The sequence below is a fragment of the Crocodylus siamensis genome, chromosome 4 (assembly GCF_052110815.1).
Source record: "Crocodylus siamensis isolate JL-2025a chromosome 4, ASM5211081v1, whole genome shotgun sequence".
Classification (NCBI taxonomy): Eukaryota; Metazoa; Chordata; order Crocodylia; family Crocodylidae; genus Crocodylus; species Crocodylus siamensis.
The window spans coordinates 37,888,769-37,916,458 of NC_143398.1; the positions used below are offsets into that span (position 1 = coordinate 37,888,769).

Consider the following 27,690-nt stretch of genomic DNA (forward strand, 5'->3'; position numbering starts at 1 on the left):
TCAATTAGATGAGAAAAAGTATTCATCCTAAAGCTTGCTGGCAGTTCATTTTTTGTAGCTGATACTCAGAAAGGGAGGAGAATGGACATAAATGGAATCTACAAGAAAATCAATCTATTTACCTTCATGCAAAGTCCTGGATGGCTGTCCACACGAGAATATCTTATGTGCTTGAAGAAAGACGGTTCATAATTAGTAAGCTTTAAAACCCAGGATCCACAGAAAGAACAAACCTATGAACTGAGTACATTTTGTAAAAATAATTCATTGGGAAGGAATAGAGAACATCTTCCTTTTAAACAACATTTCAATTATTAAATCACAGGAAAGGGTAGTAATACTAAGAACAGGCCAATTCATTATTCCATATTCTAGCTACTTATGTTAAGCACTGGATTTTGGTTACAGCCATTGATCTCACAATCCTAAAATAACTACATAATACTCACATTTTCTGGAACTGTATATGATGAGTTTTGGAGATCCACACACTGGTAATTAGACTTCATTAACCCGCATAGGCTAACTCTGACTTCCACAGGACAGGCTGGTTCCCAGGCTAGTGTTTGTGTGGCTGAATTATACATAATGTTATCCCATATTGCCTTGGTATCTAGGTATAAACAGTAGAATTATTATGCAGGGTGAATAAAGTGAAGCTCAACAATCCAGAAACTATTCAAATATCAATCCATTTGGTCTTAATTGCTGAATCCCTATTCTATTTTTGTTGTTATTTCCTTCCACGCAAACTGGGTTCAATTGGGATGGCTATGTTTTACATCCATTTTGTAACTGGGTGTCTATGCAAAAGGCCTGGTACTAGAGAATCAGATTTAATGTGTATTTTTATCTATGCTATATCAAATACATTCAAACTAGTAGGTAAATGCAGAGGGATCCTAATAATAACCAGAGCTTCATGAACAATTCAAAATAAATACCTTGTTCTGTATAAATAGTACCTTCTCCATTCCATGAATACCAAAGCAGACTATGATTTCAGATTTATTCAACATTTATGTTGGGATTTTTTGTTATGTATAGATGGCAGACTGTATCCTGAGTAAATTTTAAATAACTATTGCTGAAAACTGGAGCTGTTTTGCTTAATGGTGATTACTCAATCTAAGTGTCTTGAATTGGTTTTGTTCCCTCATAAAATGAGGACGGAAAATTTCCAGTGTGCAAACTTAAAATACACTTCAACTTGGAAGTTTACAATTAACTATATGTTGGCAAATAATGTACAAGTTACTTGAACATGTACAAGTGAACACAAATAATACCCATCCTGGAGAGAAATGCAGTTTTGTTGAAGAGTCTCACAAAAGGAGAGAATGGAAGTGAGAAACAAACTACAATGCCAATGAGGCACAAAAAGGTTTGTGGTGCACACAGCTGACCTGCCACAAAACACTTTGTTTTCTGATCAGAATCTTTCCAACCTCATCATTTTGCAATTTTTTTAATATATTGAATGTGTCAAAAGACTGAAACTACTGACAGAGCAAGAATGCTTTTTTTAAAATCAATGCCATGCAACAATTGAGTGTCTAATAAAAGGTAATATTTATATAAGAAATAATAAGGCTGCCAAACATCTTCATTCAACAACTTCTGTAACTTCACACAGCCTTTATTAATGATGCTGCATAAAGAAGGGCAGAGAACTTGATAAAATAAGGTAAGTATAAGGATTAAAACACTACAGCATCTCATGTATATAGTGTTCCACATTTAAAAATAGCCATGAACTTTCATTTCTACCTGGGAGAACTTTACAATCTTTTTTCCTATGCCTGAAGAAGTGCTTGTGCCCAAAAGTTTGCAATTAAAGAATTAATTTTTTTGCAAAAATCTAGTTGGTCTAATAAAAGATATCACCTCTACCATGAGTTCTGATTCAGTTACACCACTTCACTTGACCCCTGGGAGTGATCATCCTCAACCATGAGGGTTCATCAACAATGAAGATGCTGCTTCAGGCCAGGGTTGTGCTAACTCTGGGTTGTGCTACCTAGCTTGTTGTAGGGTAACTTCAGTCTGCTCTACAGAGATCAAATGAACAACTTGCAGTCCTCCAGCATCCCAAGATTTATTGCTCCCAGGTCTCTCCCCAACAACCAGTGCATGGATAGAACCTAGGTGTCCTGCCTCCTAGCCACACCCTTGCTCACCAACCCTAAAGTGGCAAGTCAGAGCTGTGCAGGCAACAAACAGTATTAACCTTTAATGTGCGATTGTTAACAGCATGTTCTACCTTTAACACCATTCCAAAAGAATTAGTATGTTTTAAATGTAATGTACAACTTCACCCATACAGATTGGCAGTGTGACTGACAGCCAGACCAGTAGTGACAGTAGCTGCATTCTTGCACCCCAACTAAGTCAGCAACAGTCAGGACTTGTGCCCCATTCACCCACTCCTGGTTCCACCGCTGACTTATTACTTTTCAGGGAAATTGTAATGCATCTTTACAGTGTGATTCCACTCGGTAGGATGACAATGAAAAGAAAAGTACCTCTATGCTCCACATATGATCTCCTATTCGCATGCAATTTCTGACATCAACTAACTTCAGCCACAAACTAGGTATCTACAACCTCTTTTTTTTTAAACCTGTCAATCCTGTGGATCTAACACAGGTAAGGGAGAGCTTCTATTCTCTACACAACTGTTAATTAAATTCCAATTATATAACCAACAAAACTGCATTAAGTTGTACCTCTGCAAATTACCCCAATGACGTATGAGCCAGAAAGGATTGTCTGACCTCAAATCTCAGGTTAAGTTTATGGGACTGTCAGTTGGAAAAAATATCTGACGCTTACAACAAATTTGCTTAATCCTCAATAAGCCCTGGAACCTGCCAATGCTAATCTACCGATACTTTTCACTCCACAGCCCTATGCTACTGTTTAAAGAGTTCTGAGATGACTGGGATGGAAAAGTGACACACTAGTGTTTAAAAAAAATAAAGATTCTGCATTCACTTCTCCAGCCTGGCTTAATACAAAGGTATCGGTTGTAGTTGTTATTTGCAGCCTCAGGGGAAAATCAAGCTCTAAAAACTGTATTCACATGAAACCTCTTTTATAAAGGGCATCCTCCTTGCCTTTTCCTTTAGTCATGTCACACTCAGCTGTAAAAGTGATTGTGGTGTTACAAATGCTAGTTTCAGCCACAACAGAATAAATCAGAACTCAAAGGGCTAATTAGAACAGCGCTTGCCTCTATTTTAACATATCAGCCCAGCCATAGCATGAAATAAATTCCAAAGAGAGCACATATGTCAGTTTAATAGTTGGATAAACTGTTATCGGTTGCCATTTCTAATTGCCTGCATTGTTCTTTAAAAAATAAATTCTCGAATCCCTTAATGAATTTTTTTGCCAAGGCCCAAGGTGAAAGGATGGCTTACTGACATGGGTTGAATTAGGGTGACCATATTATTTTGAAGGACATCTGGGATGGGAGGCAACACACACACACCAGCTTCCCTCCCCCCCCCCCCCCCCCCGCCCCCGCCCCCACAGTCACTACAAGAAAAGGCAGGAATCCCAAAGCACTGTATAAGCTGTACCTGCAGAAAGGAGCTGTTGGCACTGCAGGGAGTGAGGTGGGTGGAGGCTGAGCCCTAATGAAGCTCCCAGGGCCACCGGGCTATGCCCAGAAAGCAGCCATGCACTGCAGCAACCCACAGAGACTCGGCCTCCCCCCTGCAGCACTGGAGTTGAATACAGGGCACTCACCCTAAGGTGGATGATGTCTCGCTCCACACAGACACAGCTCTGGGCTGGGGCTCCTCAGCACCCATGGAGGGCAGGAGCTGCAGCATGCCCAGGCTTGTGACACACACAGCCACAAACATAAGCACAGGCACACACACATACATCCGTGACCCTGCAGCTCCCAGGAACCCTGATGGTGGAATGGGGAGGGGCAGGACAGCATGGAGACCGTAGCCAGGCTCCATCCCCATGCACAGAGGCTGGACATGGCTGGGAGCAACCCCTGTGGGGTGTCCCCAGGGTCCACCAGCCCACTCTTCGCCAGCAGCCGCCTTGGGCCACCATGCACAGCCTAGGCCTTGGCAGCAGCCACAGAACCAGGGCATGAGGATGCTGCTTGTGGGTGACCATCCCAGCTCACTCCATGCAGGTGCCAAGCCCTAGTTCTGGCCTTGACCCTAGCCCCAGTCCCCTCCCCCAGCCAGCCTCACCCTGCCCCAGCTGATCCCAACCCCAGGCAGGAGGAGCAGTGCTCAGCCCAGCCTGTCCCCACCAGCCTTCAGCCACTGCTCTGGAGGAGCTGGGCTGGGCACGTGCAGGACAGGTAGCACCACCAATCTGGGACTTTTGGTTCAATTCTGGCCAACTAGCTGGGACACCAGGATGGCCTATGAAATCCAGAACTGCCCAGCCAGGCCAGGATGTGTGGTCAACCCTAAACTAAATGCAATTAAAAAAACCTGAGGGGTTTACTGCTGCCTATCTATTTGATATGCCTCTCATCACACCAGATAGTGAAAATCTGCATAATGTGCAAAATGTCATTTTCATCTGTCACCTCAGGCCAGATTATGACTTTGATGGAATCACTTGTGTGAATAACTGCCCAATAAATAACAGGTTTTCAAGCTAGCTCACTGTCTGCAGATGTTTCCACTGGTTTCCTTTTATGACTGCATGAGATTCAGGCTGCCCATGTTCACTTCCATTTTCATTTCATCTCCTATTCCAGCTCTAATCTCTATTCCTTCCTGTCAGCAGTTCGCACACAAAATTACTTGTCTTTCTTTGTGAATTCTTTAAATTTGCAACAACCTCCTTCTCCTTTTTCTGTCAGGCCCCTCCTTCAAGTCTGGCTTTAACTGCCATTCCTTCATAATCCCTTCGAAAGGCAAGCTTCATAGGATTGCTTTCTTCTGGCTTTCTTGCATTAGAATTAAGAAAAACCATTAGTTGAATAGAAAAAAATTATTTGATGTCAGCAAAGTTATACTGCATTGGTACTGGTGCAAACACAATGCCTGTAAGGAATTATTTTATGAAAAGTATTTATGTTAGTAACGCTCTAATTAAGTTAATGAATTACAACCTTATTAAAAGATTTTCTGCATTACAAATAAAAGCAGTAACCTCCAGAAATATTGCAGTCTGAATGGTTTCATCTTAGCTATAAATACATTTCAAATAAGATATGATGATAGTATTTTTTCAAGAACTGGCTCATAAACATTCTACTTGCCATTTTTAAAAGGGCAAAGTTGTATCCTCCTTGCATCTGGAACTGCTTCCCAGCCCTACAACCCAAAGAGATACCATTAGATAGGTCATTGGCACCCACACATCAGCTATTTTTTAAATTTCTCACTGAAAGATCCAAAGACAAAGCACGCAGCACCCACCACCCCATGAAAAACAACTGTTGATTTTTTTTGGGCTATTTTCCTTTATATAATGTATCACTGTGTGTTTGATTTTCATTGAGTGTACTTGATATTATAATTTGTATTTCACTACAATAGTATCAATCTGTAAATTCCTGGAATGACACAATATTTTTTCTAATGTGTAATATTGATTTTAAAATATTGAATGCCAGTCCATTTTCCATTGAAGATGATGCCATTAAGTAGGGCAATGGCTTCATTATTTAGGCAGCAGGTTCAGAATCTTCAAACTGAACACCAACAGGAGCAGTCCCAGTTCCCATAGATTAGCTCAACACTCCTCAGGCTTTGGCCACTCACATTATACAATTTACTGTAAAGACACTGACAGAACTAGTGTTGCTGTTATGTCCTCCTACGTCCCAGGCTGGGATATGGGAGCATAGGACATAAGACTTAAGGTAATTAGAAGGTCACTAAATCTGGTCCCCTGCTACAGCAGACCACTGCATCATAATTTCTTTTACAAATTTATTAAGCACAATTTAACAACTGGTTGTTCTACCCCGGTTCTTTTATGGGCTGTTCCCTAAGCGTGCTCACTGAAACCCCCATCTAAATTCCAGTCTAAATTTATTCATAACCATGTGTACTCATTTTTATTGTGCTAACATTGCTCTTAATATAAATTAGATCTTGTCCATTAGTAATGCTCACCCCCTATAAGTGGGGTCCCTAACCCCTGTACTTGAATAAAGAAAGAGCAAAGCTGCAGAGAAGCTACAGGTCACTACCTTGAGCAACTGAAGAAAAAAATAGGTTACAAGGGCTGGGCTCCAAGTAGGATGTTAAATAACAGCTGCAGCAGAGCTGAGCAGGCTGCTGATGAATTGGGAGAATCAGTAGCCTCTGTTACCGAGAGCTGGGCTAGGCAGCAGAAATAAGGGGCTGAGTCAGTGCAGACAGGCAGCTCATAGAGAAGCAGAGCTGTGGGCCTGCTTGTAGGGAGACAGGCTACAGAGAGGCAAGCTTGCAGACTGGGTGATAGAAAACCCTTGTGCCTGGTTCTGAGAAGCTGGGAGCAGGTGACTAGAAGGGATGGAGTTCAGGGGAGCAGTACTGTAGCAACACGCCCTCATATTGCCCCAGCTGCCAACTTCACACTTTATAGTTGCAAATATTATCCCATTTCTATAACCCTAGTACTCAAGTTATCCAGTCTTTCTTGTGTGATACTTCAATTTTCTCCTGTATTGATAATACCTCATTACTACATAAGATCAGTCCCAAGAACAATCCTTCAGGAATGCCTCTAGTAACTTTTCTCCAGCCCAATTCTTCCTCTGTAATTACAACCCATTGTATTTTGTTCTAAGCCCCATCTTTTCCATCTCCTCTATTAACTTCCCAAATGCCATCAAATCACTTATTTCTAGATATCCAGACATCTACATCTTATATACTAGAACAACTATATTCCCCTTACTTGGAATATTAGGGTAGGCTGGCACAATTTCCCCTTGATGGGATTTTATCCCATTTTTCATTTTTCTTCAAGCTTTTCATTTTCCTTACCTCAAAATCTGTTCTAAAGTCTAATGTACTACTGAGATCAGACTAACAGGCCTTTTCTTACTTCTTTTTTCCCTTTCTTAATCTCAAGGTTTGGCATTTTCCAGTTGTACAGTACATGCCTCATCCCTCCCCAACCCCAACTAGATAGATTTAGTAAAAAAACCTTGCCACCAGACAAGTCATTTCATCTGCCAGTTCTTTAAATATTCTGAAATAGATACATACCATTCCCCCCAGCTCTGAGTACATTAGGCTCTCAGGAAGTTGGTTCCAATTTGGACAGTCGTTCCTATGTCCACACATAATTCTCATCAACCCTCTTGCTTTTACTACCACATTCAACATCATTATCCTTACTGAAAAGTGAGGCACAGAATTAATTTAACTTTGAGGCCATACTTCTGGGAGTTTATCTTTAAACTCTACCCTTTGCTCACATTTCTTTCATTCTTCTCCTTTTATTTATAGTTCTGAAGGGCCTTTTCTTTTTCCCATTTGTTTTAACTTCCTTTGCAAGATGTAAATCAGCTTGACTTTTGGCAATTCTCACTTTACCTCTATACTTCATGATCTCTAAGACATAACTTCGTTTGCTGGTCAATCTTTTTTTTATTTGGTATGTTTGCTGCTTTTTCTTTTTAATGGAAGTTGTTCATCCAGTTAAATCTGAAGCCCTTCCCTCTCATTTGTTTCCTCTATTGCTTAGAATTAGAGGTGCACCAATACATTGGTCCCATATTAGATTGACACCGATATGAGGAAAATTGAGAGTATCTGCAATCAGTGGGGAGCACAGCCCCACAGTGTCAAGAACAGCTGGGTCTGGCTGGTAAGTCTGTTGTGGGTAAAGAGGCAAGGAGGGAGGAAAGGGGTGTGGGGGGCAGATCTAGGCCCCTGCAGTGAGGGAGGGAGTGGGGCTGGGGCTGGGGCTGGGGCTGCCCAGCCTGGGTAGGGTGGTGTACACTCCATCCAGGGGGCACAGGGAGGTGGGGCCAGCTCTCTCTGCTGCACGCACCCTGGGAGGGCATGGGGAGGGGTGTGCCCCTGGATTTATGCACAGGGCAAGGTCGCCTGCCACTGTGGGCTGGGGTCAGGGCTGTGCAAGGCTCTTCCTGGTGGGGGGGCTGGGGGGGGCTGGGCTGGGCTGCACTTGGGATAGGCAGCAGTGGCACTGGGAGGGGAAGGTGGGGCAGGCTGCAGCCACCCCAGAATTCACCGTAGCCCCCACTCCCAGCAGCACCACCACCTGCCCCAAGCACAGCCTGGCCCAACCCCCCCACTGGGAAGAGCCCAGCACAGCTGTGGCCCCAGGCCACAGTGGCAGCCTGCCCCACCCCATGCACAGATCTGGGGACATACCCCACCTCCAGCTCTCCCAGTGTGCACACAGCAGCAGGAGCCACCCCCCTTCATCACCCAGATGAGCCACAGCTCTGTCCTGTGCCCCACCCAACCCAGCCCCACTCCCTCCTCACCATGGGGGACTCTATTTGCCTCCTCCCACGCCCCTTCCTTCCCCCTACCCCCTCCCCCAGAATAGACTTACCAGCCAGATGCCACTCTCCATGCTGTGGAGCTGCATATTGGAATTAGATCAGTACCAGCCAACATGGCTTGTTAAAAATCAACCATCGGTACTGGCCCCAAAAATCTCTATTGGTGCACTCCTACTTAGAAAACAAGTCACAGACGCCTTCTGCACCTTTGGCGTAATTGTTCTAAGCCAACTGTATGCTGAAAGGCATCAGAATACTTTACCTCAATGCAGAGACAAGGCAGTAACTTGGAGTACTGCAAAGAAATTGATTTCAAAGACTCCTTCCCTTTTATCTGAAATGAAAGAGAGGCTGGTGAAGCCAGTATATCTGCTACCTATTAACAAAATTGCATAAAAATTATGGGGTGTATTTAACCAATAATCATATCTGAAAGTAGGCCTCTTTCCTGGCCTAATGAAAGGCACTTTGTGCCCAAAAGTTTGTCTAACATTTCTCCCAGTTATATAGTTGGTTCAATAACAAAAAAATCAGCAGAGAAAACCCTTATTTTTCTCAGGCACCTAAGTAATTTTACTCCTCTGAATCATAGGAAAGTAGGGCTGGAAGGAACCTCTCAATATCATCTAGTCAAGCCCCCTGCAGGATCATCCCTGACTGAATCATCCCACCCAAGAGTCTATCCCACCTGTTCCTGAAAATTTCTAAGGATGGAGATTCCACAACTTCTCTAGGCAGCCTGGTCCCATGCTTGAGCACCCTCATAGGGAGAAAATTCCTCTTAATCGCCAACCTAAGTTTCCTCTGCTGCAGCTTGAGGCCATTACTCCTAATACTGCCCCCTATGGCCACAAAGAAAAACCCATTTTCATCCTCTCTATAATCACCTTTCAGGTATATGAAGACCATTATCAAATCCCCACTCAGTCTTGTCTTATGCAGACTAAATAATGCTAGCTCTTTCAAGGTTTCCTCATAAATCTTCAACCTCAGCCCAGCCAGTAATTCCCCTATCTGTCTTTGTACATGTAATTATTTATGCATGCAATTATTTTGTCTCAAGTGCAGAACTTTGCACTTGTCCTCGCTGAATTTCATCTGGTTGATTGCAGACCATTTCCCAGTTTATTCAGGTCATTCTAAATCCTAGTCCTACCCTCCAGAGTACTATGAGTCACTCAGTGAATTCAACCTACTCTTTCAGCCTGTAATAAATGTCTTACCCGAGCCAATGCCCCTGCATCTTCACAAATAAACCATTTGTGACATAAGCGAACATAATAGTCCTGGTCTCCAGGAAAATGGGATATATTCACAGATATGACTTTCTTTGCCCTGTCCACACTGTAATCCAACTTCCCTGCTGAGATAAGAAAAAAATATGGAATTATTTCACTGTATTTTTAAAGGTTCTTTGTTTCTTTTGTGAATCAACACTGTGAGAAGGGAGACTCGTGAAGTCCTATCTTTTATCATATTGTGAGGTCATATCTTTTATCCTACCAACTTCGGCAGACAGCCAAACCTAAATATAGTTAGAACAATTGCTTTTGTTTAACCCCATCGTGCTGATAAAAAAGATGAGGAATTGGGAAGTATTTGCTCCTTTTCCAGAGCTGAGCGTATTTTGTGCCTGAAATCTTGTCTAACATGTCACCTGATTACAAATTTGATCCAGTAAAAGATTCTACCTCCCCACACGAATCTTACTCCTCGTATACCCCTTTGATCATCACAGCTGCAAGACCATACTACTTCTTCCAGGCTGACATTTATGATATGGTTATTGTAGAAATATACAGATTAATTATGATCACTACTTTATTTTCTATAATCATGACCGGATATACCACAAAGCTGAATTTCAAGGCCTAATCTCTGCAATATTATAAATTCCCATGTATGATATTTGATTTTATTCTATGCACAGTTATGTCTACATAAATATCTTCTTCCTTTAAGAAACTTCAGTATAAGTACAAAAGTATCTAGTTTAATTCTTAGACAGGACAATATTAACTATACTTAATAGGGCTCAAATTTCTAAAATTTGAAGAATCAAGGTAAGTGTTTTTCACCTTAGTTCCCCAAACTAATTATTCTGTGGTGAGAAGTGTTAATAGAAAATATGTGCAGTTAACACTTAGGCCAATAACAGATTTTATCATTTATTGCCAAATATTCAGGTAGCAGGATGGCTAACTGTTTGGCTGGTTAATTTTCAATCTAAAGATCCAGACACATGGCACACTTATAAAGGGTGAAGTTATAGATTACACTCTTTGATTCAACAACTTCTGTAACTTCACACGGCTTTTATTAATGATCCTGCATAAAGAAAAGCACAGAAACTGATAAGATAAGGTAAGTATAAGGTAACACTAACCTTACCAGAGCAGAAGTATTGTGGGATGGGGGGAGGGAGTTACAGTTAAGATTTCTCATTTCTGTCCCCAGACCTTACATGGTCTTGGAAAAATTTCATTTTGGGCAAATTTGTTAACACTCCATTCCCCAGTTTACTTCTTCATAGTATCTACTTACTATGGTGAAGTTACACTTACACCATACTGAGGGACCTTAAAATGTGAGTGTCTCCATGTTAAACTCATTAACTTTTCTAAGTGCCTTCTGAGCATCTCAAAATTAAACCACTTCAAGCCAGGGTTAACTCTGGGCCATGCTACCTAGTTCATGTTAGGGTAACTTCAGTCTACTGCACGGAGATAAAATGAGCACTATGTAGTCCTCCAGCATCTCAAGATGCACTGCTCCCAGGTCCCCCCGCCCCAACCACAGCAGGGACAGACCCCAAGTGCCCTGACTCCTAGCCATACTCCTGCTCACCAGCCCTCTAGCAACAAGTCAGAACTGTGCAAGCAAGGAAAGGTATTAACCCTTAATGTACAACTGCTCACAGTATCATCTTCCTTTAACACTACTTAATATTCCATAGATTGACTATGGTCTAAGTGTAACATGTAACTTCACCTTTACATCAATGTAACTTGCATCAACTTTGTACATTACTTTAAATTACCACCAGTAACTAAAGCAGATAAATGTGAACCTATCCCTTCATCGCTGTAGGTTCTCTGATAGTGTCTTGCCTCTAAGTAGAAGGGGAACAGATAAGAGTCTGTTTGCCCTTATCAAATGGCTATCTTGAGTGAGCTCTGGACACACAACAATTAAATCAATTTAACCAACATTAGCGTAGTACTACTTCTGATTTTCTCAGAATAGATCTACACCAGAATCAAGTAAGTTACACAGGAGTAGGGTTGTCCAGTGAATGACCACTTCTTTTTATATGACAGTCTAAGTAGCAGTTACTTGTACTAATGCAAATGTATCATGTGTCCAGGCCTTTTCTGTAAAATCGGTCTAGAGTGGTTTAGCTAGGATTTCTTTCTGCACTTGTCCCTTCACTCAGGGTCAGACTGATCACAGTATATGGTCAAATCAGTATGGACGGCGGGGGGAGGGGTTGCCTTTCTCTGTAGCAGGGGGCATGGCCCTCTTCCTAAGATCTCTTGAGCACATTTTTTAACAGCCTTAATAGTGGCAGGATGTTGGCTGCTGTGGTTCCCCTGCTTTACCCGTGGCAGGCTAGGGTGTTATGTCTTGGGTTGTGTGTCATAGTTGACTGTGTGGTTTTGCTAAGAGGTTAGGATTTGTATAGAATGGTTTGAATACAGATGATCTTGCCTCAGACAGAAGGTTGGAGGTCCCTTCCAGCCCTACTTCTCTATGATTCTACAATTCTATGAAAAGAAGGAATGGACAGGACACCAATCTGACGTCAGTTCCCGAAAGCCTGTGTCAGAACTCTTCAGCCTTCCTGGATGTTCTATCACAGACCTTGAAGTAGCTGTTTTTAAACAATCAGGCTTTAAAAACTACAGTGATCATGAAATTACTGAACAAGAGATCATCCACAGATTGTGTTAAGTACAGTCCAAATGGAGACTATGGTTTCTTAGTGTATTATCTGGATTATCTTGTATGACCCCTATATCCCTGTGGCTTTACTGCTGTTTGCCTCTCTCAGAAGTGGCCCTCCCCCTTTCCCCTCTTTTCCTTGTCCTTTGCATTTTAATTCACTCTTTCTATTTGAATGCCTGCTCCCTGGAAGTCCTTTTACACCACCTGGAGAAGTGAACTGTTGCTTACAAAAGTTAATACACCTCTGAATTAGTTAGTCCAAGATGTAACTCTATCCTGTTTTCTGCCTTGCTGTATTATATTATTAAACATGAAGTTACAGCCTTGTTCTTCCAGTGTTAGGCATCCATCCATTCTGCCTGCCCCTTAAACATTCTCTACAAAGCTGCCACTATTTTAAAATATATTGATGTTCTCCACAGAAGCACTCAAGTTTTCCATTTGCAGGGGGAGGGCAGGCTGTTTGTTTGTTTACACTTTTTATTTCTTAGGGCAGGTCTGGTTTTGGTTTGTTTTTTCCCCTTTAGAGTCATGAAGGAAGAAAATAAATAGGCAGATTCCAGAAGAAAGGATTTCAAAACAGGACTGTTCTCATTATACTCAGTTTATAAATCCATCGCTATCTTTTTAAGGCATACATGAAATATTACATGCTGGGTAAGTAAGGTAAGTATAAGGTAAATGGACACTCTTAAAAATGGACACTCTTAATTTGTATTAAATCTGTATTCAATTTTATTTACTTGGCCATATGTAACTAATTTTCCATTGTGATATAAGAAGTAAGCCTATCTACAAGTCTTGTCCCTCCATTAGTGGACAAAGGCACTACGATAAATTCTTTGATTCCATGATCTTACAGAACCTGACATGAAGGAGCAGATCAGGTGTGGGGGTGCAACTTAACCCTCCGTTTAGACTACTTCATGAAAGCAGCTTCCCTCCATACTCAGCAACACATACCATTCCCAATCTCCCTTGCCCCCTGGCTCACCACTACTGCTGTTCCTGTTGTCCCCAGCTGATGTGGGAGCAGAAGGAGCTTCATCGCTGCTCCTGCCTTGCTCCAGCTGTGGACAGCAGCAGTGGTGGGAAGGTTCCTCCTCCCTGCCCAGTGCCCCCAGGTGTTCCCCATGAGTCTGGTGCAGGCTCAGAGAAAGGGAACCTGCCTGCCACCATCACTGATGTAATCCTCAGCTGATCCTGCCTGAAGCAGGGTAGGCACAGCTCTGAAGCTCCCACCCCTGCATCAGCCTGGGACAATGGAGACAATGGCGGGGGAGGAGAAGGGACAATGGGAGGGGAGGGAAAGGGATGTGGTGCTGAGCATGGAAGAGAAGGAGGGGAATTCTTAGGTGTTTTAGGAACTTACAAGTCCCAATCTGCTGCTCCCACAGAGTAGTCTGCCCAATGCCAGAGGAGGGGAGAAGCAGGGAGTGGAGTTACAACCATCCCTGCAGTGTTGGTCACTGCTCCCGCACTCCCTTTTACTAAATCCTGGACAGGACGAGACACAGGCATGGGTGAACTGGGTGGCTGCTTGAGTCCTGGACAGAAAGGGGGCCCCAAAATGGTATTTTTAATTTTTTTTTATTATTATTATTATCATCATCATTATCAAGGGGGGCCCAATACTAAAAGTTTGCTGAGGGCTGCCAAGAGTCTAGGTACGGTGCTGATCCTGAATCTACTTATGCTGACAAAAGGTTATGTCAGACAGGGAATAATAATGTTATGTTATAAATATGCAGTAACCAAGATAAAAACATAGAATGATGTAGCACATCATCATATGTAAACATGCAAGAGATTTTCTCATCATATGGACCTATTTTAAGACTTCAAGGGGAGGAGCAGTATTGCCTCCCCCCCTCAAACCCCCGGCTGTTTAAAGACTCATACTGACAACAGGAAAGGATGTTGCTTAACAGACTGATTAAAGAAAACTCAGATTAAGGAACTGACTCTGCAATGCTGTTAAGATCTCAAACTGAAAAAGTAGGTGGAAAACACAAAGACATGCCAACGTTTCCTAATCTCATTTGGTTTTAAATAATTTCGATGTTACTCATAACAATAGTTGGCAATGAAAAAACTACTAAAAAGAAAACACAGTATGTTAAGTTGTCTATGTCCCTTTCAATATAAATCTTTCCTGTAGGCCTTATACATTTGAGCAGTCCAATAATAGCCCCTGTTCATTTGACTGATTTCTACAGGATTATTCATGAAATGCACACAGGCTGCAACAAGTATCTCAGAATGCATGGATAGGACCTAACCTACATGTATGTGTTTATAAGTTTAAATATTAAACAGGGCACTAACTACTTCATCTGTTAGCTAAACCTTCCAAACGAGTATTCATAAACACTTACGTTTTCCACCATATCCAAAGCTCTGCCAATTCTGTAATAACTGCACTGGCAATAGTGATATATATATTCATTTTATCTTTATATTTTTATGTATCTATTCATATCTGTTATGGAACTATGGAAATATATCAGCGTACAAGCTACTTGAAGTACTGACAGCTCTAAGCTATATATTTCTCCTGCATTGTTAGACTACATAAATATACAAAATCAATGGAGTTGAACTCACCCGAACAAGATGGAATATGTTTTCCCACATCATTGTTTCTGCAGTCTGCAAAATACAAAACAGAATATTTATTTATATACCTACAAGATATTTATGTTTCTACAAGCTACCTCTACAGCTTCCAACACCATAATACCCAAGTACCTCCCAACAGAAAATTTATCTAGTACTCCTGAGGATCATCTCACTAGTTTTGAAAGACAGATTTACACCCGGTAAAAATTCAGAGAGGAAAACAGCATACAGCAAATACTTCTTTCCCATACACTGATCACCTCACAGGAAGTAATGCAGATGTCTCAGTGGTTTAGCTTTTTCCCACTATATATCCTAATCAAAACTTTAAATAAATTTCTAATTTGGGCTACTAAACCACACCCTGACCCCCTTTAGGCAGCGTACACATTAATAATTTTAGTCATTCCTCCCTTGAATAAATCTCCAACAGCTTTCCAGATTAATTTATCTGAAATAAGTAATTCAGAACTTTTCCCATGTTAATTTCTCCCACCCCAAGCTTATTTTAATAATATGTTATTTAATGGCTAGGAAGTTAGCCAGGAATAAAGGCCAGTTAAATTCCTGGCAGATAACAAGTACACAGAACTCAGTGCTTTAAAGCTTGATTCAAAAGAGGACTAAACCTAATCCATACAATTACAAATCTGTTTCCTAATCTTAATTTTCCCCTCTCTTTGTGCCTAAATCAATATTAGAACCATATTTTGTTTTCTTTTTTCCCATATACTGCCAGTAGCAATTCTTCAGTGTATTTCTTTGTTCCTTCTTCCATATAAAGTGTTTTTATATTAAGTTTTCTAAAAGCTGGGGGATTTTTTTCCATTTAAGTTCACAAAGTACACTTTACATATAGGCTAGGTACGGATATTTAAAATGCCTGAGGCAGAATCAATCCAAGTTACAAGATTTTCTGTAAGCAGTATAGTGTAGATTGGTAGTGAACAGAGCACGTTCACCCTTCGGTGGTGGGAGCAAATCGTAGACTGGGTTCTGCCATTTTTAAACAAGTCTTTGTGTGCTGAACTTCTGTTTCTGATAGGCTGATTTCCAATCACTTATACTAGTAAAAGAGTACTGTCTAAATCTGGCCACAATGACAAATGTGGTAATTTAATAAGATGTTGAAATACTTGCTGAATACTCCAGAGTTTACATACGCAGTAAGATGTAACAGCATATAATTTAATCCATGCAATACCATCTATCAAATTTTAAAATAGTAAATATTTGGGAGTCTGGAACTGTTACTATAATACCCAAATACACTGGAGCAAGTGGTAGAAGACAAATTAATTGTAAAGAAAAGCTTTCATGTTTGTTTGGAATTTCTCAGTAAAGTTTCCCCCAAGGTCTAATTCTACCCTTGAAAGCATATATTGGAATTCAGTTGGAATCTCAAAAAATGACTTTAAGCCAAATTCTCATGTGGTGCTAGAGTCTCCAATTTATATGCATAATTATATGCAAAACAGTTAGGTAAAAGTGGATTCCTGACTGAACCTGTGCATTCAAGCTGCCAGAGGTATAAGTGCAGTTATGAAGGTACAGTTTTAGTTCTGGATTTTCACACCCTTTCATGTATCAATCTTGGGTTTCACAAAGACCAGATTGAACTTCAGCTTATATAAAAAGGGTATATCTGAACTGGTGTGGCTTCATTTAGGTGAATTTATCCCACAACAGGACCTGGCCTCAATGTTTTCCCACCACCAAAACATCATGTTATGGACAATATCCTACCTTCAACATAGTATTCCTGACTCAGCTTTACTTCACAGTAATTTGGTATTGTTTTCATAGTCACATAGATGTGCTGCGCTGCTTTGACTTCAAAGCAATTAAACTGTACTTGTACCTGTTCAAAACATGTATGTAAAATCAAGTTTATGTATGACTTTCAGAAGGCATGCAAACTACAGAATATTACAGGATTAAACATGGGTTCTCTTTGGTTTACACTAGCTTCTGATGACAAACAATATGACAAAGAGAATTTTTTCAGAAAGGATTTTCAAGAGTATCAATTTCTGATTGAAGAAATGATCAACTGTTGCACTTATATGCCTGCATCCACAAGAGCATGGACATTTGTTTCCCTGGGGGCAAGTTGTCCCCAGGGAACGCCTATGCCACATACCTTCTGGCACACAGCAGGTTACCCCAGGTTGGGTAAGGGAGTCTGAGGCCAGTAGCCTTATCTGGGGTCCTGGGGACCTCAGGTAGCTGCAGCCAGGGCTACACTGCTGCTCAGAGTCTGGTCAGTAGCTGGAGCATGGCAGTTTTGGGCAGCATGCACTGCCTGCACATGCGCCATCCCGCTTTTTTTTCCACATGGTTTTTTTTGATCATGGGATCTCCCTGCTACCTTACAGTACAGAGAACACCTGAATGTGCAGTGCATGGCACCAGACAGGTCTGCGGCACCACATATTGCATGGCCACACTCATCTGGATACAAATATCCATGAATTATCAAATGCTTTTAAAAGCTAAATGAAGATAAATATTAAGGCTGAGATTGGAATCACCTTTGGAATTTCAGTGGGGAGTGGATACCTCCATTCTATTAGACCTCTTTAAAAATCCCAATTTAAATTGCATTTTATAAGCCCTAGTAAAGCTAATGCTTAGTTAGGAAGAAATACCCTGATGATAGAGTCTATGAAACACCTTTTACTTTTTATTTTCATGACCAGTGCTAACTTTTTCATAATGATTCTGCAACTTAGGAGGCCAAACTGCAAAGCCATTTAGGTATCTTCAAAAGCTTTACCCCAGCTCTATAGAATTATAAAAATGAAGGGCTCAAAGGGACCTCAGAAGATCATCAAGCTCAACCCCACTGCTCTGGGCAGAAATACTGCTGAGATCAAATGATACCAACAAGGTGCCTGTCCAGTCTCCTCTTGAAGACTTCCAAGGTTGGGGACTTCACCACCTCCTTGCGAAGTCTATTCCAGATTCTGGTCACCCTTACCATAAAAAAAGTCCTTCCTTACATCCAACCTGAAACCATCCTCTAATAGTTTATGGCCATTGCTCCCTGATGCCATTTTATTTGCCATTTGGCTCACTGATGCCAACAATTCCCACATTCCCTTCTAGAAAAGTCTTTATGTTGGCTATATATATTTTTAGGATAGGTTGCTAAACATACAACAGTATGAATTATGACTTTTCCATCAGAAATCACCCAAAGGTCATTATTTGTTCATTAAATGTTAATCTTTAGCATAAGGATTAATAATAGATGTTTACAGTAATCATGTAAATTTCTTCTGTAAGTTAATAATGTAGGAGCCAAGACAAGAGAAATAAAATCACTTGAGGTAACTACTCTACCTAGTGGATTCAAAAGGATTCCATAATTTTCCAAGTAATTTTCCCCCCAAAAATCCATAAATATGTTTTCAGAAGGATATACTTACAATCTATCCCAAGTTCAATATTTCTGGCTGTTTAGCAGCTCTGTGTTGCACTAAGATGCATATGTTCAAAGGATGCTATTGGAGTGTTAGTGGCCAAATACCATTTAGAAGAAAAAGACCTCATTTCTTATATGTGACCAAAATGGTCTGTATACAGGCACAAAAAACAACCCCTTTTGTGGTATTAATAACCTAGCTACCTACCAATGACTAAAGACAAAATTCATCTCTCGTTTTTCATAAAGTGTAACATATACTTAAAGATTTAAAGCCTAGCTTTTGGTGCTTGCAAATTGTAAGTGCAAATACTTAAAAGAGCAGTTTTACATTATAATTTATTTGCAGTTGCAATCACCCTAAAGGAAAAAAATAAGTAACTCATAAAATCATACTCATAGGCCCAAATAACATTGTGCCCTGTAGATAACTGAAGGTGCAAAATTTCACCCACAATATTGCTTGCACAAAAGAAAAAAATATATAGAGCATGATCATAAACTTAGTCTTTATAGAGTGTAGTACCTCATCCACCGTGATAAAGAAATGGTAAAGAGAGTTTACATGTTAAAAAAGTGATAAGATTTGAATTATATTTTGCTATAAGCAGGTTTTCCTGTATCTTTATAGAAATTTAAATTTCATGTTCAGTTTTCTACACCTGGTCTGATATAGAAAATATAAGTTTATAATGAACATTGGGGGGTTTCCTTAAAGGCTTATAACATTTTTATACACAACTGAAACACAGTCTACCTTCCTTCCAAGAGGCTGCTGGGTTTTTTTTCGAGAAAACCTCACATTCATGCAACTGGTCTGCTGTGTGTCCAGTGAGAGATAACAAATTTCCAGCCCACGAATATTTTCTGAAATTAATCATAAAATTGATTTTAAAAGTCTACTTGCACCGTCTTTAAAAAACAAAAGATAAAGCAAACAAGTACAGTACATTCAGAGTCTTTTATTCTACATTTAAGATGCATATACTTCATCTGAATGTAAAACGTAAGTATTTATAATTATATCAGACAGAACATAAATTGTTAGAAATGAATGGGCTGATCTTGCAAACCTTTAGGCATATGCTTTACTTTAAGCCTATGAGTAGCATATATTCACTTCAAGTTAAGCTTATAAATAGAATAGATAGAAGTTTGAAAGATTTGGTCTACATAGGTCCATTAACAAAATATGAAGATTAGATCAATGATTAAATTAATTCAAAATGGTTATGGTATACAACTCATTCACTCATTCATGGCTCGAACACAGCTGAGTGGACCCTGGGGGGGGACAGAGGAGGATGCAGCCTGCCCATCCTCCTGCCCTCCACCCAGGAGCCCCACACCAGCCATGCCACCATGGCAAGGCACATCATGCCCACCGGGCAGCAGCAGGGGACACAACTCCATGCCACTGCCCCCCACTGCTGCTAGGCACAAGATAGAAAGGCCCATGATTTTGTTGGATAAGGGAAATTATTGGGTACAACATATCTGGAGTTAAGTCTTGGCTCCACTGAAGTCAGTGGCAAAAATCCTGCTGATATCACTGGGACCAGAATTTCACCGTAGGGTTTTTGTAAAAGCATGCATAAGCTATTCCACAGAACCTGACTGATACGATTAATTCAATTTGGCTTATACCCAAACTAATAGAATGAAATTGGGCCAAAAACAAAAAGTAAAACAAAATAAACAAAAACAAAATAATCCAGTAACAACTCAGTTGTCTTACCATTGAGACTGAGTGTTCCTTTAACATTTAAGTGAAGGAAGCATTGACTTCCCTTTACACACTTCATTACTGTCGAGAGCTTCATGCTTTTCAGTGCAGTAGCAGATGAAGTGGTTGGAGCAACTCGGCAGAAACTGTTAAAAATATCAGCTGTGAATATTAAAAACATACATATATAAATCTCACTGGCCATATGCCATTTTGAAGGATACAAATGAATCCAATAACTTCAAAGAGGAAATCTTGATTCTATTATGTGGAAATGTTACTATTAACTTCAGCTGAATCAGGAATTCACCCCAAAGCAGCTGCCTGAACAGAAGAACACTTGAACTCAGTGGGGGCCAACCGTTTTGGCAGGCATGCCACAAATTAGCTCCACACCCTCCCGAAATGCCACTTGGATCCCCTTCTCCTGTATGATCTGCTGCTCTACTTTCTGATTCCTCCTTTGCACTCCCTACCTTATATTTGCTGCTTTGATTTCTGCTTCTTGCCTTAACTGTCAATGTGCCACGTGCCACAGAGGCTTTCCGTGCCTGCTGTCTATGCCGCAGGTTGGCCATCTCTGTTTTAATTGGGCTTTAATTATTTGGGCTGGAGGGCCACTTAGGGAGTGTTAGCAAGCTGTTGTGGGCCAGGGCAGGGGGATGCTGAACCAGTGCAGCGTTGTGATTCGGTGATGCTGACTAGGTGTGGGGAACGGGAAAAGCAGAAGGAGGAGCAGGAGGGGGCAATTGATCATATCCAGCACACACCCACTGCTGGGGGTACCAGATGGAGTGGGTGGGTGGGCAAATGGGGTCTCCATGGAGACTGGCCTGGGACTCCTGGTGGTAGGGGGCACTCAGATGGGTGAATGGGATGGGGCTGCAGGCAGGTGGGGAACAGCATCTGTGAGTGGGATGGGTGGCCAGGACTGGGGCCAGGATCATGTGATGACAGTATGGGGCCAGGACCAGGGCCAGGGGCACAGCAAGAATGAGGGGAGCAGATCATGGTTCTGCCATGGGCCCCAGCCCCATGCTGTCACCACCCTGTGATCTTACCCCAGCCCTGCCTATCCATCCCACTCCCAAACACTACCTCCCTCCCACCCATAGCCCCATCCCATCTGCCTGGCCACATGTGCCTTGCCCACAGAGGTCCTAGGCCAATCTCCATGAGGGCAGTCTGCCCATCTGCCTGCTCCATCTGTCACCCCCAGTGGTGAGCATGGGGCGCACAGGCCAGGGTGCTTGGCAGTGGGGCTGGGGCCCGCAGCACCAGGGCTGCTGGGAAGCTGAGTCTGGCCGCTGTGCCACGCTGCCCCAACCCTACTGCGCACCCAGGGACAGCAGGACCAGCAGCATTTGCCACAGCCAAGGCTGCCTCCCACGCCTGGGCCGTATGGGGCTGAGGGACCTTCTGTGGGCCAGATAAAATCCCTTAGAGGGCCAGATCCAGCCTGCAGCCCATATTTTGCCCACCCCTGATTTAATGCCAGCAGGGATCCTGGGTGTGCAGACCAGTTGCCAGCTTCGATCTAATTCTCCTGTAGCAAGCCTCCTGGTTTGTGCACTCTGGTTCTCCTGGTTTTGGACCCTGGCTTTGGTTTATTTCTGGACTTCAGCTTTGGATTTCTCTGTGGCTCTGCTTCCTGGCTCCTAACCACAGCTAGGTTCTGGTCTTGGACTTTGCTCTGTGGATTATCCCTCAGACTGGTACTCGGCCTATGCATTGTGGACTCTGCTGCTAGATTCTCCCCTGTGTTGGGTATTATGGCCCCCATCCTCTGAGTCAATCCCAGGCCCCTGTTTTTTTTCCTGTGATCTAACTGTTAGGCAGACTGCCCATGCCCCAATCCCTTGCAGGTTTTAGGCCAATAGAACTTTCTTGAAGTCAACAGAGAAAGACTGACGTAAAACCAGTGGAACAATCAGGCTTTTTAACCTCATTTTGTCTTATGTCAGCATATTTCAGAGTTATCCATAGCAGGATGAATATTCAAGGGGCATTCCATTTTTTTGCTGAAACTAGAATATAATTCCTATACAATCTAGAGACATCTTCTTGCACTGCACTGTGCAATATAAATTCCTGTACATTCTGGCACACCAGTTCAAAGCAACCAGGCTCTAATGCTTTCAACCAAAAATAAATGGTTCCAAAAAGCAATAAAGTCTACATTAGCTCTTCAAGACTAGCAGCCAGACTCCATAGTAACTATAATGCAACACTTTTCTCCTATGTATAATACTGGTTTTTTGCACATCTGAGTACAACTTACTTCAGAGTAGATCAAGGTATAGACAAGTAGATGTGACTTTAGAGGGGACACTAGCTTTACACTTCTGATTGGTGATTTCACCTGCACCACCAGATACAGGCAGTCCCCGGACTTACAACACAATTGGTTCCTAAAAACTGCCTCTTAAGTCCAAACATTGTAACTCGGAACTGATTTTCCCATAGGAACAATGTAATAAATGGGAGATTGGTTCCTAAAGCAAGACCCAATACCCTGTTTTCACCAAAAAATAACCCAGAATTTTGTACTCAATTATAAATGAGTAATATTGTTACATTAATGTATTTATATTGTAAATAGCAATCATATTGATTTGGAAGGACTTCTCTGAGGTAACTTTGCTGGACTTTTTGAAGGGTTCTTGGCTGGCGTCTTCTCAGGAGTTTTGACTGCAAGTTTTTCTAAAGTCTTGTCTGCTTTCTTAAAGAAAATGTCCAAGGAAGTTTGGACAGATGTTCTCCAGGGAGATGGGCAACGCAGCGCACTTGTTCGCTGGCGTGGGGTTGCAATCAGATCAAGCGTCGTAAAGTCAAAACATATCAAAAAGTCGAAACAGGGTGTCAACTTATAAACAGGGTAAGTGCGATTCGTTGCAACTCAAAATGTCTTAAGTCGAGGACTGCCTGTATCTGAAAGATACTCTTTTCTTCACAGTGTGCCAGCTACATATATCTGGCCTGAGTGTTATGCTTATGAAATATAACTGGATTACAGTTGCAAATCCTCACTGTCAGTATTAGGCTAATAAAAGCTTGCTAATTATGAAAACAGACAGTTCTGTGGTCATCTATACAATAGCAAGGTCTTGCTTTTCTAGATGTTGATAGTTTTCTTGTGTTCTACCCATCAGACCAGGCACAGCTGAGTCTCTGTTATCTGATGATGCAGTAAGCAAATCAGAAACACTGGACAACTCACCTCAACCTCTTGTATACTTGGATTGAAAAATGTATAGTTGTGAAATGAAAAAACACTGGAAATTTATTATTGGACTAATCTGATGCCTTGGGCAAGAAGTTCAGTTTGGAGAAACAATAATAATCTCTTACAGAACAAATGTATTACTTTCTAGCTCCCTCCTGATATCCAAGAGCAGCTCTTGAAATTTCTCCCTTATGAAAGGTGTACTAAAGATACCTAAAGTATCTGTAGGTATATCCAATAGTACTGCTTTACTTTACCATTATGGTATTCAAAGGCAGTTTGCATTTCATTTATCATAGCATCTCCTGGATTGATGCATTATGATGATTCATCACTTTTAAACCAACTTATTATTGCTTTCACAAGATAACTTATGTTTAACATGTTTTAATGGGGAACGACATGTACTTGCTATATACACCAGTTTCAAAATTGACTAGATTTCAAATTGGCAATGTCCTTTTAAAATAGATTCTGCCACATAATTAATTCAGAAGGGGTTTCAATTAATATTTTTATACGCTGTTTTAAACTTTTGGGTAGAATGGGTCAGATAAGGTAACACAGACAGACATTTGGAGTCAACCTGTAGGCTCTCAGTCTGAGTCATATGATCTGCCTATACCTATCTATAGTTTATTTTGTGGCTTGCTGCACAGCACACTGTTCTTCCTATTCTTCAAATGCAGCCCTTCTAGGAATTGGTCCTTGAACTACTTGTCTTTCCTTCCAGGCATGTCTCTATATAGGGGTAGCAGAGATAGAAAATAGGATGCGGAAGAACCAGAAGTCAGGAACAGGGATTTGTGAGATAGCTCCTGTCACATTTGTCTTGCCCCTCCCAGCTTCCCCACAAGCAGTGAATGCCTGACCACCCACTGTGCACCGTGCCAGGGCCACTGCCATGCATCTTCCCCCTCAACCTCATCAGCCTGACCAGACCCCAGCAGTCCAGTGACAGACTCCAGGATGCTACTGCCCTGCCACCATCGCATTCTTGGACCTCCAGCCCCACCAGGCCAGCCACAGCTGGTAGCTGCATGTTGTCCAGCACACCTGGGACAACGAGCAGTGTCTGGAGGCCTTCAGAATGACCCAGGCAACCTTCCAGGACCTCCTGGAGCAGTTCTACCCACACCTGGAGCAGCAGGACACCAGCATGTGGCTGCCCTTCCCTATGAACACCCTCCTGGCCCTTGCCCTGTTCAAGCTGGCCACACCTGCCATGCTACAGTACATCGGCCACCTGTTTGGAGTGGGCAAGGTCACCACAGAGGGGGCCATATGCTGGGGACACTGTACTCTGCATACATGACCCCCCTGGTGGTAGTGAAGGGGTTCTTTGCCCTGGGATTCCCCCAGTGCATCAGGGCCCTGGATACAACCCACATCCCCATCACCTGCCTACTCCATGGAGACCACCCCTATAACAGCCAGAGGGGCTTCACTCCATGGTGCTGCAGCCCGTTGTGGACCACCCCGGGGCCTTCATACATCTGAGTGTCAGCTGAGTGGGGCCTTCATACATACGAGTGCCCACAAGGCCTTAACCTTTATGCGGTACTGCCATGCTGACTGGTTGTGCCTGCACTCCCACATCCAAGCTGACAGCCCCTTATAGACTTGGGTGTGGGAGCACCCACCCTGCTCAAGGTGGTGCTGCACTTCCACCTTGCCCCACAGCACCATGAGGTTGCCACTCTCCTCCTGTGACCGAATGGTGGGCATGCACCTGGGCATAGGCATCAGCGAGGCAGATGCTACCAGAGCTCCTGGGCCTCCATGTGGCTGTCCCTGTGCTGCCAGGACTGGACAGCTGCTTGCAGGCCCCAGCGCAGGGGCCTGGCGTGGGACTGGCAGCTGCACAGCAAAGGCAATGCTCCACAGTACCTGCAGGCTCAGGGCAAGCTGCTGGGGGTGGGCTGCAGGCAGCTGGAGCTGGCCCCTGCAGCTAGAAGCTGCCTGCAACTGGGCCTGTGGGCTGGCAGGCCTGGCTGGAGCCTACAGCAGCCTGCAGAAGCCTGCAGGCCTGGACAGTGTGGGCCTGGAAGGCACTGTACTACAGTGCCAGGCAGCATCGCCAGGCTGAGGCAGCTGGCCTGCAGCCTGTCCAGGAGGACACAGGGCCTGGAGTACTCTCAGCCTCCTTGCTAGTGTGCCCTAGGGCTCAAAATGCCTGCAGGCTTTTAAAGGCCTGAGGCAGGGGCTGCTATAGAGGCAGCCCAGCCCTAGAGCAGGAGAGGCTCCCAGCCCAGCACCCTGGGCCTAGCCTCATGCCAGCCCCCTAGTCAGCAGGGCTGACTTGGGAGCAGATTTGCTCCTAAGTCCCATCTACATCTACATGTGCATTACTGCACATTAATTAATCATGAGTAAATTTGATACCTGCATTTGCAGGCTTCAATGAAGGCTTTTTACTGTGCAGTAAGCATGCTCACATGTAGATGTGCACATTTACTGAGCAGTAAACCACGCTACTGCGCAGTTAAGCATCTTGTGTAGATGTGTCCAGTGGGTATTAGCCTTAATAGTCAACCCTAATTAATTATCAGTGTAGTCATACACTGAGGGATGAATAATTATCAAACGAGACAAAAATTTTGTTACAAGTTCACATTTTATGTTGTATTATTAAAAGGATACCAATAACCTGAAATCTCAACACTTTCTTTCTGTCTTTCCTTCCTTCCTTTAATTAAAAGACGTTTCAACTACTAAAATTGCTTTATGTTCTTTACGTACCAATTTTTGGTGGCGAATGGGGTTTATAATCACAATTACCTATTGATTAATACTATTTTCTCTCTCATACTGCTGTGCAAAGGACCCACACAAAAAGATGGAAATCACTGCTTCAGTCCTAAAGCTTTTACATGTCTACTTAAAACATACTCCTATGGAAAGTCTATGAAAGCAATGGGATATTCAAGTATTTCCAGTACTGGGATTCCAGATTGGAAATTTTGAGCGGTGCTGCCCATCTTTTGACTACATATAGAAATCAGTACATAGAGCATTGACACTTTTAAGGACTTGTATAGTACAAACAATATACAATAAAAATAGATCTGTGACTACAGAAGTAGAATTATGGAGATCACTGTGCGTGGAATGGCTGCGTTCTCAGATGTACAAGTGAGACAGAATGAAGAAAAAAATGCTTTTTATAACTTCTTTCAGATCTGGTAATAAAAACCATTAAAATGTTCAAACAGCAGCACAATCCTGCAGTTATCTCTGCATGGGTGGCACTTTGTACTCATGTAGATATGCTGATAGGATTAGGATCATTGGACTGCTAGTTCCTCAGCAAATGGACGGTGTATATCTCTGTACTTGTACACGAACCAGTAGAAGATGGTCTCCAGTTCTAACTCTGGTACCTAGCAGCTCTTAAGGTGCTTGTACACATGACAAGAGTTAAGTCCTTCAGGACTGCATTCTATGCCCCCTAAATTGAACTGGTGAGTTTTTAATTGAAATGATGTGTTTTATTTTTCTGTTACTGATTACCTGGTATTGTCCCAGCAGCCTCAGGCTCCCACTGAAGGCCAAAGTGGTGAGGGACCTGAACCTCTTTTTTTTTTTCCCAGTGGAGGTGGCCTGCCTCTCTCACAGCCAGAGGGCAAGCTGGTAGCAAACTGAGCAGCCCTTCTGCTGGCCCTGCACCCCTCACTCTGGCCCTGGGGCAAACCAGCCCATTCCCAGGTGGCATCAGGTGTTCTCGTGGCTACAGGCACCTGCTGAAGGCAGAAGCAGTAAGGCACCTGACCCTTTTTTGCAGCGGAGCTTGCCTGCCTCTCCCACAGCCAGGGGCCAAGCTGACAGATTAAGAGATGCAACATTCCAAGTTGCAATGCTGCAAACTAAACTTCATTGGGATGTACTTTAGTTTGTCATGATGCAAACTCATTTAAAACCCCAAAATCTTGCATACATGTAAAGTGTGACTCCATTAAGCCCCACAAAGGGAAATGTTCCTTGCATGTATATTGTAACATAATCATATGTACAAGCAGCTTTACAGACATCCTACCCTGTGAGGCATTAACTCCAGTGCCCAAAGGCTTCCTCAGCCAGTACTGCTCAGGCAGAATAGGGAATCAAATCACCAATTCTCCTACCATCTGCAGTCCCCTTTCCTTGCAATTTCTTTTACCAGTTCATACAATTCCCTTTTCAGATACCTAACACAAATAGCAAAGATGTTGGAAGGTGTCTCACAAGCACTTGGGACTTCACTCATGCTAGCAACAGCATGGTACAGT

At 42.5% G+C, this 27,690-nt stretch overlaps 1 protein-coding gene across 5 annotated transcripts in view; it reads right to left on the bottom strand.

Annotated features, from left to right (window-relative positions):
* Positions 1 to 27,690, bottom strand: part of IL17REL (interleukin 17 receptor E like) — a 68,153-nt gene that overhangs the window by 11,499 nt on the left and 28,964 nt on the right. For 2 of the 5 annotated variants that reach the window (XM_090042128.1, XM_090042126.1), the window contains exons 3-11: positions 20,209 to 20,358; positions 19,228 to 19,337; positions 16,787 to 16,901; positions 15,026 to 15,070; positions 9,694 to 9,833; positions 8,733 to 8,804; positions 5,255 to 5,309; positions 450 to 613; positions 123 to 170 (exon numbers count right to left, since the gene is read on the bottom strand). In XM_090042128.1, the coding sequence (XP_089898254.1) occupies positions 123 to 170; positions 450 to 613; positions 5,255 to 5,309; positions 8,733 to 8,804; positions 9,694 to 9,833; positions 15,026 to 15,070; positions 16,787 to 16,901; positions 19,228 to 19,337; positions 20,209 to 20,358 (899 nt within the window). The remainder of the gene's footprint in view (positions 1 to 122; positions 171 to 449; positions 614 to 5,254; positions 5,310 to 8,732; positions 8,805 to 9,693; positions 9,834 to 15,025; positions 15,071 to 16,786; positions 16,902 to 19,227; positions 19,338 to 20,208; positions 20,359 to 27,690) is intronic. The other 3 variants (XM_090042127.1, XM_090042129.1, XM_090042130.1) reach the window with 3 other exon arrangements.